This window comes from Callorhinus ursinus, unplaced genomic scaffold (assembly GCF_003265705.2).
Source record: "Callorhinus ursinus isolate GAN/ISIS: 27379988/994484 unplaced genomic scaffold, GSC_fseal_2.0 scaffold27, whole genome shotgun sequence".
NCBI lineage: Eukaryota > Metazoa > Chordata > Mammalia > Carnivora > Otariidae > Callorhinus > Callorhinus ursinus.
In genome coordinates, this window is record NW_027397089.1 from 20,938,782 (window position 1) to 20,951,853 (window position 13,072).

General features: G+C 35.7%; 1 protein-coding gene across 2 annotated transcripts in view; it reads left to right on the top strand.

The window, feature by feature from the left end:
* Positions 1-13,072, top strand: part of LRP6 (LDL receptor related protein 6) — a 166,627-nt gene that overhangs the window by 106,457 nt on the left and 47,098 nt on the right. For both annotated transcript variants that reach the window (XM_025879866.2, XM_073877956.1), the window contains exons 8-12: positions 5,768-5,984; positions 6,540-6,829; positions 8,122-8,348; positions 10,976-11,160; positions 11,806-12,132. In XM_025879866.2, the coding sequence (XP_025735651.1) occupies positions 5,768-5,984; positions 6,540-6,829; positions 8,122-8,348; positions 10,976-11,160; positions 11,806-12,132 (1,246 nt within the window). The remainder of the gene's footprint in view (positions 1-5,767; positions 5,985-6,539; positions 6,830-8,121; positions 8,349-10,975; positions 11,161-11,805; positions 12,133-13,072) is intronic.

The following is a 13,072-nucleotide window of genomic DNA, read 5'->3' on the forward strand; positions in this document are numbered from 1 at the left end:
CTAGTATGAAAACAAACATAAAAGTCTCAATAAATTTTTAAGTATTGATTGCATGTTGAAATAAAAATATTTTGGTTATATTGGATTAGATAAAATACAGTATATACAGTATTAAAATTAATTTTACGTGTTCCTTTTTCCTTTTCAAAATCTGGCTACTAGAAAATTTAAAATTACACACGTGACACATTTGGGGCTTAAATATTTCTCTTGGGCAGCATTGTTCTAGACTTGACCCTGCTGTAAAAACTACAACAGACAAAAACAGGAAGATAGGGAATTAAGGGAAACAGTGTGCTTATAAAATTACATTAAAAAATCTTTAGCACATCTTAATTACATTGTTTAATTGGAAGTACATGTGATATATCTAGCCTTAATGTGCACTTTATTTACCCACTCCCACGGGGGGCGGGGGGAGGACTTCTGGTTTTTGCTTTTAAAGTGAAAGAAGAAGGATTAGCTAAAAGGGACTAATGCTCTAGTAGGTAAAGCTACAAAATCCTCAGTAGTGGCTTTTAGGGAACTGTATTTGAGTTCCTGGCCACTGTGCTAATCTAAAGATCTTTGTAAGATCTTTATTACCATTTGTTGTTGTTCGACAGATGTTGCTAAAAACCTTTTATTTTTAATATGTCCTTTGCTCTTTTTTCTTCTTCCTGAGACCCTGGCTTGCACTTAGAGTAGCATTAACACTGATCCAAACACCGGTTTTGACAAGGGCCTAGACCAAAGCGTTTCTAATCTATAATCCTGTATGTGTAATTCTAAAATGAAAAAGCTCTCAAAACCAAGTTATTTCTGCTAATTCATTTGGTGGAAAACCTGACCTGAAGCAACATAAGACTATCTGGACTCTTCATTTATCCCCCTTTATGGGAATATGTATATGTTTTGCTGCACAAAATATTAACATGTTTGGCAACAAGTGCTGTCCTGGACCCAGGCAGAGGTGATATGCTATGTGCATTGTATTCACCTTTCTAAATACCATTAAAAATCTGAGTTCGGAAATATGGCTGGCCTTAAGGCTTTCAGATAAGAGATTTTGGACTTCCGTTACCATCCCACAGTAAATGAAAATATTTTATTAACCATAATTCTGTATTGAAGATGTTTATTATTAGCACGATCAGAACACAGTGACAGAGGTAAATGAGGTCTTCCTGAAATAGAATTTTGTCATGTCACCCTCCTTTAAGTGCTCTCAGAAGTATCTTGTTTTTTATAGTTCTCATCCTGGAATTTCATACCTGCCGTAGGATGGTATCTGCCTAATGTTGTCTCCTTTGAGTCCCTTTTGTCTTCTTTCTGCCTCAACGCCTTTCTTTCAAAGTCAGTCACACAAGGCATCTTTGACTATATCTTAACATGTGTTATTTCTTTTATATTCTGGAAAATCCTTTTTTCTTTCTCTTTGTCACAATTCTTCTAATTCTTCAAGATGATTTGAGCTCCTACTATTTCCTACACTTTTTCCTGATAAGCTACAGGCCGGAGAGGGGTATATGTGTATGATTTTAATGTAAATATAGTTTACCTCAACTAAATTGTAATCCCTTTGCTAGAAGAGGCCCTCTTATAAACTTCTGAGCATTCATCATGATGTCTTTCATGATGATTTGCATTCATTAGATATGTTTGTCAGTGCTTGATTTTGGACTGGGGGAGTGGAGTGAGGATCTGGTACAGCAGCAAAAGTATATGTGATCTAATTACCAAATTGTTTGCTTCTTTTTATTTACTGTTTTAGTTAACGTACATCTAAGTAGCATAAGCCAAACAATACGATTGGGGGTTGGGAATGGGAATAAGGCTGCAGCCCTGTAATTTTCCACTAGTTGCCAGGACATAGAAAGGGTCTGTATTGTTTTTATACTTCAGTTTAACAGTGTGTGGTTGTTTTGGTGTTTTATTTCCACATATTCTTTTATATTAATGTATCCGTTTTTATTTTGAAATACTACATTTTAATAAATTTATACATTACAGCCATTTAAACATAGCTATATTACCTTAAGGGACTAAAGCATTTTATTAAAATAATTTTAAAGGGCAAGAACTAACATTTGCTGAGCATCTACATATCCAATACTATTCTATATATTTAATATTATTTTCTTTAATCCTTAAATAATTCAGTGATATAACTTCTCTTCCTGTTTTACTTGTGAGAAATTGCCTAAGGGTACCTAGTGAATGATAGAGCTTATATTTGAAATCTTAGACTGTCTGGTTGTGCCAAAACATTGTTTGCTTATGATTAGAGATTTGTAGAGAGTAGAAACAGAGAGAGTAACCGCTAAATAGAAGATGCTCAATTGTGTAAACTAAAAGGATCTTTTGGAATTGTGCTTTTGTTATTTTTCTCACTGTGAGTTTCAGTTTCATTCTTTGCCCATTATCCAAATTCATACTTAAGCTGCCATCTTTTAAGTTGTTCATTTATCAAAATGAACAAACAGAAACGTTGCAGGCTGAAACAACTGAAAGGAGAGTTGGTTGATCCTATGACGTTTTTGGGGGAAAAATTTAAATTCTATTTTTACAAAGAAGTTCAATATTAGGCATTTAGCGTAGCCTTTAGATCAGCAAGTAAATTTTAATAGGAAGGCCAGTATTTGGGCATAGTACAGCAAAACTGGCGTTAATTTATTAAATGTAAGATAATGCAGAATAATTGTTTAAGATAATACTAAACTAGGAATAAAATCAAGTCAGACATGTTTTAATATATCATAAGCTTGTAAGAAAGTAGTATTTTAGAGTGTTACAATGCATAATACTTAGCACTGTGTGTTAGACACTCTCTGATGGGATGAACTCCCCCTAATAGAGAACAGAAGTTCACTGTTAAGTATATGATATTTTAGATAAGGTAGCAGTACATTTTCCAGGAGATGCAGTTGGAAATAACTGCAGTAGAAACTAATGAGACCTTAGATTAGAACTTTACATATTTTTTTTTTACATAAGATAATAGTAGAAGCTATAAAATTTGATAGGCTTTATTTTTTTAATCAGAGAGAGACAGAGCAGGAAGGAGAAGAAGTAGGCTCCCCGCTGAGCTGGAAGCCCAACGTAGTGCTCGATCCCAAGACCCCTGGATCATGACCCGAGCCGAAGGCAGACACGTAACCGACTGAGCTACTCAGGCACCCTGATTTGATAGGCTTTAAAGGGTGGTTTGCAAAGAAGAACTCAGGAAGCCTTGGAAAATATCCAACCAGATTTGAAGAGGGAAGGGGAACCAGTAAAATGAGATAAAAAGCTATCCTCGCTATAGATAAAGAGATAAGGTCACCCGGTACCATGAAAATCCAGTGCATTTGGATGGTGGTTAAGAGTATCGAATGTTTAAAAAAAAAAAAAAATCAAAAGAGCGCAAGAACTGAGAAAAACAAGGAAGTATCATTGACCATTTTCAGTCGATTTATTTCCTCTGACTCATAGATTGGAAGTCAGTGGTAGAGAGTTAAGGGAATGAGTGGTGATAAGAGGTGGAGGCAGCTGTTACAGATCACATTCAAAGAGTATGGCGGTAAAAACAGAATCATTCTACTTTTAAACTGTGTCTAAGTTGGGAGAAATTGTATTATGATAAAGGCAGAAAAAAGGACCCTATGGAGAGGGAGATACTGAAGATCCTGGGAAGGAAGGAAGTAGTACTGAGAGGAAGTTCTTATAAGGGGGTTAGAGGAAGAGGCTGGAGGTCAAGAAATAATCTTTGTATTAGGATGCGGGTAAAAATACAGAGTTTTGAAAACTAAACTTTCCCTACTAAAGTAAAGGTGTTTCTGTTGTATGTCTAATAAAGGAAAGATTTTCACTCTGATCACAGTTTCCAGGCAGTAATACAATGGGGCCAGAAATTCTTTCTTGGAGCTTTGCTTTTAGGAGGGATCAGAAATGTATTCATTCTCCAAAAATAAGGAGTACTGTGGTTTTTTGTTTTGTTTGTTTTTTTTAACATGGATTTAAAATTTGGGCAAGAATACCGTTCATTCATTCAAATGGCTAAGCTGTAGAATCTAAGGATAAGAACTGTTACATAAATTTTCATTTCCATTTTTAGGGAGGTTTCCTGAGTGTCTAAGGAAATCATCTCCTTTTAAAAATTATTTAACAAATATTTGTTGAGTTCTTTGTCAAACTAATAGTAGAAGTGGTCAGCACATAAATGGATGAATTAGGTTCCTGCTATTCTAGAAGTCACATTCTAGTTAGATATGTAAACAAATTATTGACCCTTTTTCTCTGCTTGGTACTTTTACTCTTAAATACCAAAGTAATTTTAAGATATAACATAGACATAAAGTATGTCCAGGAATGATCTGTTGTAAGAAGATATGAATGTAAAAAATCTAGACTCATGTTTCAAATTGAGAAATTATTAACTTTAAACAGTATTTAATATAGGAATTGGAAGAGTGTTTATTAATTCTTTTAAATACAGATTATATAGCTGGCTTAATGGAAGTCCTGTTGTATCTGATATGAACAGATAAACATTCAGTTAATATAATCTCTTCTATCAGATATAACTGAAATATTTATTGATATATGCAAGTGAAAATACAGGGATATAGCACAGTTTTCCTCACTCAATTTTTAAGTACTTTGTTTTCAAGGTTTGGCTGTTCTTGGAAGGTCAGCAAGAATTTTAAAATTTTAGAGAGGAGAGATAAAGATAACATCTGGTTGTCATTCCATTTAGGCACTCACAGTATTGACTTACGTAGACTATTTCCTACTAATTTTATGGATAAAAAAATTCATACTTGCATAAAAGATTGTGATACTGTTTTTTAGGAGGATGTGGGGAAGACATTGTTTGCATGTACTTGTTTTTATTACCAGAATAACATTTCTGAAAGCCACTTTGCCTGGCACACAGGCCACTTTAATGGTAGAAATGGTCTCAGTTGGTGACTTGTGTTGGTGCTTTAGAAGACTTACTCCATCTTTTAGAACAGAAGATTAGTGCATGTTGCAGGAATGTCAGGGACAGAAAAGCCTTTGCCACTTCCAGGGAAATTGCTGACCTTTATAATGAGAGTGTCAGAATGAATTTAATAATGTTGCTACATAGTTGGAAAGCGTAGGTACATCCTAGTTACTTGGAACTTACTTGCAGAGAGTGTTATAAACCCCAGATACATTTACAGTTATAATCATAGGAGACTGAGAGATGTATTGAGAGCCCTTTTATCTGTGGGCTTTCAAAAAAATTTTAAATGAAAACAATGAAATAAGCAGTATAGTAAGTGGAAGGAGTCCTAAAAAAGATAACTATGTTTCCAAGCTGTGTGATCTTATATGAATTTCAGTTTCCTCCAGTGTAAAAAAGACAAAACTCTCAGGAATAATAAAATATGTTATAAAACAAAATATGTAATAAAATAATGTGTACAAAGGTATGTTATAATAAAAGCAAATGTACAAAAATGATACTGTAGTTTTAATTTTTTATGTAGTCACTTAATAGAAGAGATACATACTAAGCTAATATTGCCAGAATTTTTAGAAGGAAGGGTAGTAAGAGATTGGAGAAATAGAGATAAAATATGAGCTTATATACTAAGTATTTGAAATCATTCTTGTTAAATTAGCATGTTGTCCTTTTGTGAAAGAAAGCTTTGTAGTAGGAATAACCAAGATGACACTTTTCAGTGTTGATACAAAGGCAGTTGGATTTGTTATTTTTATATGCATTTGAAGAATAAGTACACATCTTTACCTCTTGTCTTTAAACTTAAACTTGAAGGTTATGAATACTGATGGCACTGGGAGACGAGTACTAGTGGAAGACAAAATTCCTCACATATTTGGGTTTACTTTGTTGGGTGACTATGTTTACTGGACTGACTGGCAGAGGCGTAGCATTGAAAGAGTACACAAACGAAGTGCAGAGAGGGAAATCATCATAGATCAACTTCCTGACCTCATGGGCCTAAAGGCCACAAACGTTCATCGAATCATTGGTAAGTAATTCCCAAATTCCTTCAGAGATGGAAACCAAGAATGAGAAAAATACAGAGATAGTGGCTTGTACAGCAGCACTGTAAATTGTTGATGTTTTATGGGAATATAGAAATCATCTGTTAATTCTTTTTTAACCAGGAGTAGGCCTTTTAAATGTAGGCTTAGTATTCAATGTAATGCATAGGCCCATTTCTGACCTGGGCCCTTGCATCAGTCCTTAGGCAGTCTGGTGGCATCCCAGGAGGTCACCATATTGATGCTAACTTCTTGTGGACAGCCGACTAACATAGTGGATGCACTGCAACTCAGAACTCCTGGGCTCAAGTGTTCCTCCTGCCTCAACTTCCCGAGTAGGTGGGACTACAGGCCTGCACCACTGCGCCTGGCTTTTTATTCCCTATTAATCTTCATAGTGGTTATTTATGTGAGATTAGAATTGATAGTATAGTTGGGAGCAGATATACCACATGCCTAGTCATTTTCAAGTGAAAATATGTTGATTGTGTCGATGTGTTTGTCCTTCTGTGCCCTTTTATAATTAATACACCTTTTAGGTTCCAACCCCTGCGCTGAGGAAAATGGGGGATGTAGTCATCTTTGCCTCTATAGGCCTCAGGGCCTCCGCTGTGCCTGCCCCATAGGCTTTGAACTCATCAGTGACATGAAGACCTGCATTGTCCCAGAGGCTTTCCTTTTGTTTTCACGGAGAGCAGATATCCGGCGAATTTCTTTGGAAACTAACAATAATAATGTGGCCATTCCTCTCACTGGTGTCAAAGAAGCTTCTGCTTTGGATTTTGATGTAACAGACAACCGCATTTACTGGACGGATATATCACTCAAGGTTAGCCAAAAGAATTGGAATGTTACAACTGAAGACTAGAAGGGAGAGCTTTAAAATGTCTGAGTCTTCATACTATGATCACTCTCTCTCATTGCTTAGTAAGCAGAATTCAACAAAAGCCCATAACTTTTTAAAGGAAGTCAAGGGGAAGGTCCATTCAGTATTTAATTAAGTGCTTTTTTAAAAATATAAGATACTTTGCTTGAGTGTTCTAAATCTGCAAGACATAAACTTCCTCTGCTTTGTTCCATATGAGGATAATGAGTGACATTTTCTACAAGTAAAGAGTAAGCAGTTATATAAATGGCTTATAGAAGCTTGACTCTTAATTTATTTTAAACAAAATTTTGTAGTCTGGCTGAGGTAGAAAACTCCAGAGTTAGAGTATACCTTTATTTTCTTTTTCTTAAAATAAATATTGATAAGCATACTGAGTCAATAACAAGGAGGAGCTCCTGACCAGAAAATCTGGAGAATCATCTTTCCTTCTTCTAGATAGCTCTGGGCTTATTTCAGATAACTTGTGTAAAATTTGTCTGATAGGCAAAAATCATGGAGTATTGGAGCCAGAGTTGAATTTTCTAAAGATGTTCAGTAAAATCTATTAATTGAGTGAATGAATAAAGTAAGTAAATGTATTTTGGCTTGTATTGTATGGCCTTCTAAATTTCCTCATCTTGAAAATAGAGATAATGCCTATCTTGTAGGGATATTTTGAGGAAATATATGTGTACAAAGGACTTAAGGTAGTGCTTGCCAAGAAGTAGCAGCTATTATTAATAGCTTGAATTATGATTTTAAATTTTGGGGGACTCAGAATTACAGTGGTAATAATGTGATAATGGTTATATACATTTTATAATGTATAAGGTTGTTGAGATCTTTCCAGATTGACACATTGAGAGTATGCCATACTCTCAAGAACCTTCAGGAAGCTGACTACCAGTTAAGAGTCTACAGCATTCTGGTCATGTTTTTCACTTGATTACTAATAGATTATTAATAGATTTTAAAAGCAAGGTCATTCTACTGTCTTACTAGAATAAGTTTTTTGTCCTTAAGAATTATAAAAATGTCTCCCTGGCTTGATAATAAAACTTAAGGGCACAGTTGCATTTATTAGAGATTGACATTAGGTTTTTTCTGTGCTTGTAAATATGTGACTTGTATTAAGAAACTATGCCCTGGCTCTTCTGGATCCTCCCACCCAACAAAAACCAAAACAAACATTCTTTCTGGATAGTGTTTTGTACTTAAGCCATGTGTTTTTGTTGTTAATCTTATTTTTGCAGACCATCAGCAGAGCCTTTATGAATGGCAGTGCGCTGGAACACGTGGTAGAATTCGGCTTAGATTATCCAGAAGGCATGGCAGTAGACTGGCTTGGGAAGAATTTGTACTGGGCAGACACAGGAACGAATCGAATTGAAGTGTCAAAGTTGGATGGGCAGCACCGACAGGTTTTGGTGTGGAAAGACTTAGATAGTCCCAGAGCTCTTGCATTGGACCCTGCTGAAGGGTAAACAACTTTTATGTATGCGTTCTTTGCAACTGTGTTGCACATAACCTAATTATGGATTGTATTTTTGATATCTTAAGTAGTGCTGATTAGGAATCTGTTAACTAAACCATAGGTAGGCTTTATTTTAAAACCCTTTAGTTGAGGGGTGCCTGGGCGGCTCAGTGTTTAAGCATCCGACTCTTGATTTCGGCTCAGGTCGTAATCTCAGGGTCATTAGATCGAGCCCCACTTTGGGCTCTGTACTCAGCATGGAGTCTGCTTGAGATTCTCTCTCTCCCTCTCCCACTGCTTGCACTTGTGCTTGCACTCTCTCTCTCTCTCTCTCAAAATCTTTAAAACCCATTAGTTGAGATTTCACTGATTTAGAGTAAATTCGCTAAATTTTGCTCTTGTCATTATTAACATTAGGTAGAGAAAGACTAGTGAAATGGATTAGTATTTAAATATTACCAATCATACTTATATGCTAATAAACGCCTTTTTAAAGGTATCAAGTTTGCATTTGCTTGATTTAACTCTCAAGTTAAACCACATTCCAAAACCCACTGAAATAATGCCATGTGCTAAGAAATAGTTGCATTTTAAAAAGCTCCATTTTAGAATAGTCATTAATTCAAAATGGACAATTAGTTTGATCACTGTTATAAGCTTAGAGAACTTTGATATTAAATAGTAAACTTTTCAATAAACAGTAAGTTGTTTATTTATAACATGTTATGTTTTTCAAGGAAAGGTGATCCTCTTACATGAATTAGCAAGTTTTAAAAAGCCAACAGCTAAGAAATCTGGAATTTGAAGAATAATTCCACTTTTATTTATTTATTTTTTAAAAGGTTTTATTTATTTATTTGTGAGAGAGAGCGCACAAGCAGGGGGAGCGGCAGGCAGAGGGAGAAGCAGGCTTCCTGCTGAGCAAGGAGCCTCATGTGGGGACCTGGGATCATGACCTGAGCCGAAGGCAGACGCTTGACCGACGGAGCCAACCAGGTGTCCCAGTAATTCCACTTTTATTTTATTTTATTTTTTTAAATATCTTATTTATTTATTTGACGGAGAGGGACACAGCGAGAGAGGGAACACAAGCAGGGAGAGTGGGAGAGGGAGAAGCAGGCCTCCCGCGGAGCATGGAGCCGAAAGCGGGGCTCGATCCCAGGATCCTGGGATCATGACCTGAGCCGAAGGCAGATGCTTAACAACTGAGCCACCCAGGCGCCCCCCAGTAATTCCACTTTTAAAAGCAGAAGTTAACAGTGTGAACATATAAGCATACTTACCATATATGTAATTAAAAATAGTTTCCTTGAAATCACATTAATTGCATTATTGGCTAGTTACCATCTTGTTAGAAGGCCATAGCAAAGAAAGTTTTCTGTGCTGACATGTTGTGGTTGGATTATGGTGATCTTTACTCTAAGCATTAGTTACCAGACAGACAAATTTAATAGCTGGGACTAAGGATGCTAGTTTATGTGGCTGCTGGCAACCGTGACATTTCTCTCACAGTCGTTTCTCCTTGCTTCTTGTGTGCATGTGCCTGTCAGCTGACAAGTGCAAATACAAACAAAGCCCAGGACTAACTTTAATTTTCAGAAGAGCATGTTCATGCGTTGCTGTCAAGTCAGCCATCAGCTGATGGGCTGAGGAGTGTCTGTCCTCAGGTATTTGATGAGAGGTGGCATGTGGAGTGCTTTCCTAGTCCCAGTACTAAGAATGTCTCAGAACTAGCACCCCACTAGTTTACTTGAAAAGGCATTTAGCTAAGGATTAGGTTCTAGTTCTTGCTCTGCCATGTGACTGAGTTGAAGAAATTAGATCATTCACATTTCTTTTATTGCTTTAGCCTCTTTACATCTGTACAAAGCCTATACTGTGGGGTGCTCTAAGGTCAATGTGAAAAACTTGAAAAAATAAAACAAAAGCAAGAGAGTATTCTAAAATTTCACAGGGATTATAGTAGTAGTGTCACTGCCCAGCTGACACGATAAAGCGTGATTCCTCGCTCTTTACATATATTATGTTCCCTTGCACTGTGTGACCAAATACATTTCAAACTTCGCTTTTTAACTTCATTTAAAGGCTATTAATTTTTACCTTTGATGTACTACTACAGCTTGTTTTTGGGGAGAGTTGATTATATAAGTCGAAAAATAAGTCTAAAAATTTAAAAACTCAAATTACTTGTGTTCAGAAATATATAAAAAGATGTAAAAATGTTTGATTCAGAAGTGAATCGGATTCTGAGACAGCTTTAATTTTTTGGTATCTTCTTGAATATTAGTTTTATAAATGCAAGAGCAGCAGTAAGGAAATCATTGGTTTATTTCCAGTTTCTGGGTTTTGGATGGAACAAATTCATTGGAAAGACTAAAGAAAGCTGACTCACTTCCTTTTTAGGATATGAGAAAAAATATTTAGTTGAGGATACCAAAGTAATTGAAAAAATTATAACAATGATTTTGTTTTGTCAAATTCTTTGTTTTAAAGTGTATTTTCTTTGTTTAGTTACATGAATATGGCCCTTTCTCCCAAATAACCAAAAGTGAAATATTAAATATACATGAATATGGCCCTTTCTCCCAAATAACCAAAAGTGAAATGTTAAATATCTATTGTTTTGAATTTAGATTTATGTATTGGACTGAATGGGGTGGAAAACCTAAGATAGACCGAGCTGCCATGGATGGAAGTGAACGTACTACATTAGTTCCAAATGTGGGGCGGGCAAATGGCCTAACTATTGATTATGCTAAAAGGAGGCTTTATTGGACAGACCTGGATACCAACTTAATAGAATCTTCAAATATGCTTGGTAAGCTGTATTTCTTTTTATTCAGACAGATAGTATGTTATTCTTTCTATGCAGAAATCTGTGGCTGCTATTTACCATTGGTTAGGTACTATGAATAGAACTTCATATGAATGTCTAGATTCTTCCTCTGTCTGGCATTGTATCCTGTTTATTATTATTAATAGTGGGCCAGGTACTTGGATTCACGTCTCTTTATTTTGTGGAAATTTCATTATTGTTGGGCTTATAATGGAATTTATAACTCCCTAGATATTCCTGAAGTGACTTTTTGTACTAGTAAAATACAGTATATTCATTTCCATCTTTTTATTGAAGGAAGAAAAGTTCAACTCTCACAGTCGTTTCTCCTTATGGAGAGAAAATAAGACTGCAGTCAAAATAGACCATTTGTAGGAGTTTAAAACAAACTCAGTGATTTATAGCAAGAATATAAGTTTGAGGCATGGGGTCAGACTGCAGATGGATTGATTTCAGAGGACTGGTCTGGTTTTAAAATTGCTTTTAACCAAATTGTTCTATTTTAAATTGCTTACAAATGTAATATTTTATATGTTACAATTTTTTTTTCTTTTGGCCAATAAGACTTGTACTCTCACATGTTTCATACCTCTGCTTCTGCCCTGTCTGCTGCCTTTCTGAAAATAGGACTCAACCGTGAAGTTATAGCAGATGACTTGCCTCATCCTTTTGGCTTAACTCAGTACCAAGATTACATCTACTGGACAGACTGGAGCCGACGCAGCATTGAACGTGCCAACAAAACCAGTGGCCAAAACCGCACCATCATTCAGGGCCATTTGGATTATGTGATGGACATCCTCGTCTTTCACTCTTCTCGACAAGCAGGGTGGAATGAGTGTGCTTCCAGCAATGGGCACTGCTCCCACCTCTGCTTGGCTGTACCAGTTGGAGGTTTTGTTTGTGGATGCCCTGCCCACTACTCTCTTAATGCTGACAACAGGACTTGTAGTGGTAAGCTGCATTCCCCACCCCAAAGCAAAGTAGAATTCAAGGAGAAAACAGGATTTTGAAAACACTGTGTAATTCATATTCTTTCTAGAGTAAAAAGTTGTCGAAGTCCAGAGTTGATCGTTTGTTTAACAAAAGAGAAAGACTAAAGATGGAAAAATGCAAGTTTTTGTAACTTACTATTTGATGATAGCTAGTTGCTATTATGGAAAAATTGATATAATAAAAAAATTAAGTCTTTTGAGCATTAAATATTTAATGCACAATTGCATAGCTTCATTGAGAAAGGCAGTCAAACATGGATTACTCTACATAATTTATATTTATTCATTTTTATAAAAGAAGAGCAGTAAAAACAGTACAGCAAAGAAAATCTTCAAAATACAACTTCCTTGTCCTTTGAAGTTCATAGAATAGACTAAAGGTAAAAAATTTAAGTGTATAAGAGGCCAAGTGGAAAATGCATATGAGTAAATTTAGCCTAGTATGAAACAGTTGTAAATATATGGGGAACTAGAGAGCACATGCTCTGAACGTAGTGGGTGGTCGCTACTTAATTCCAGTTGATGTTACCAGATCTACTCATGCAGTCATGAATCCAGATTTTTTTTTTTTGGCCGCAATATCTTCTGATATTTAAATATTAGCAATACATATTACATATTAAACACACATAACCACACACACACTGTGCTAATAAGAGCAAAACACAGTGTGTAACAGACACTGTTGGCTTGGGGTAACCTGGTTTATGACTCAAGTATATGTGAAGGCCCATGTCTTGATGGATAAGCAAGAACTAATTGGTAGATATGATAAAGAAATAGAGAATTCAATTGGAAAGAGTAAATTCATGGCAGAGAATTGTAGGATATGGTTCACTAGGGTAAATGGTAACAAATCTGATATAGGATATCAGATTAACTTAATTATTCAATTAGTA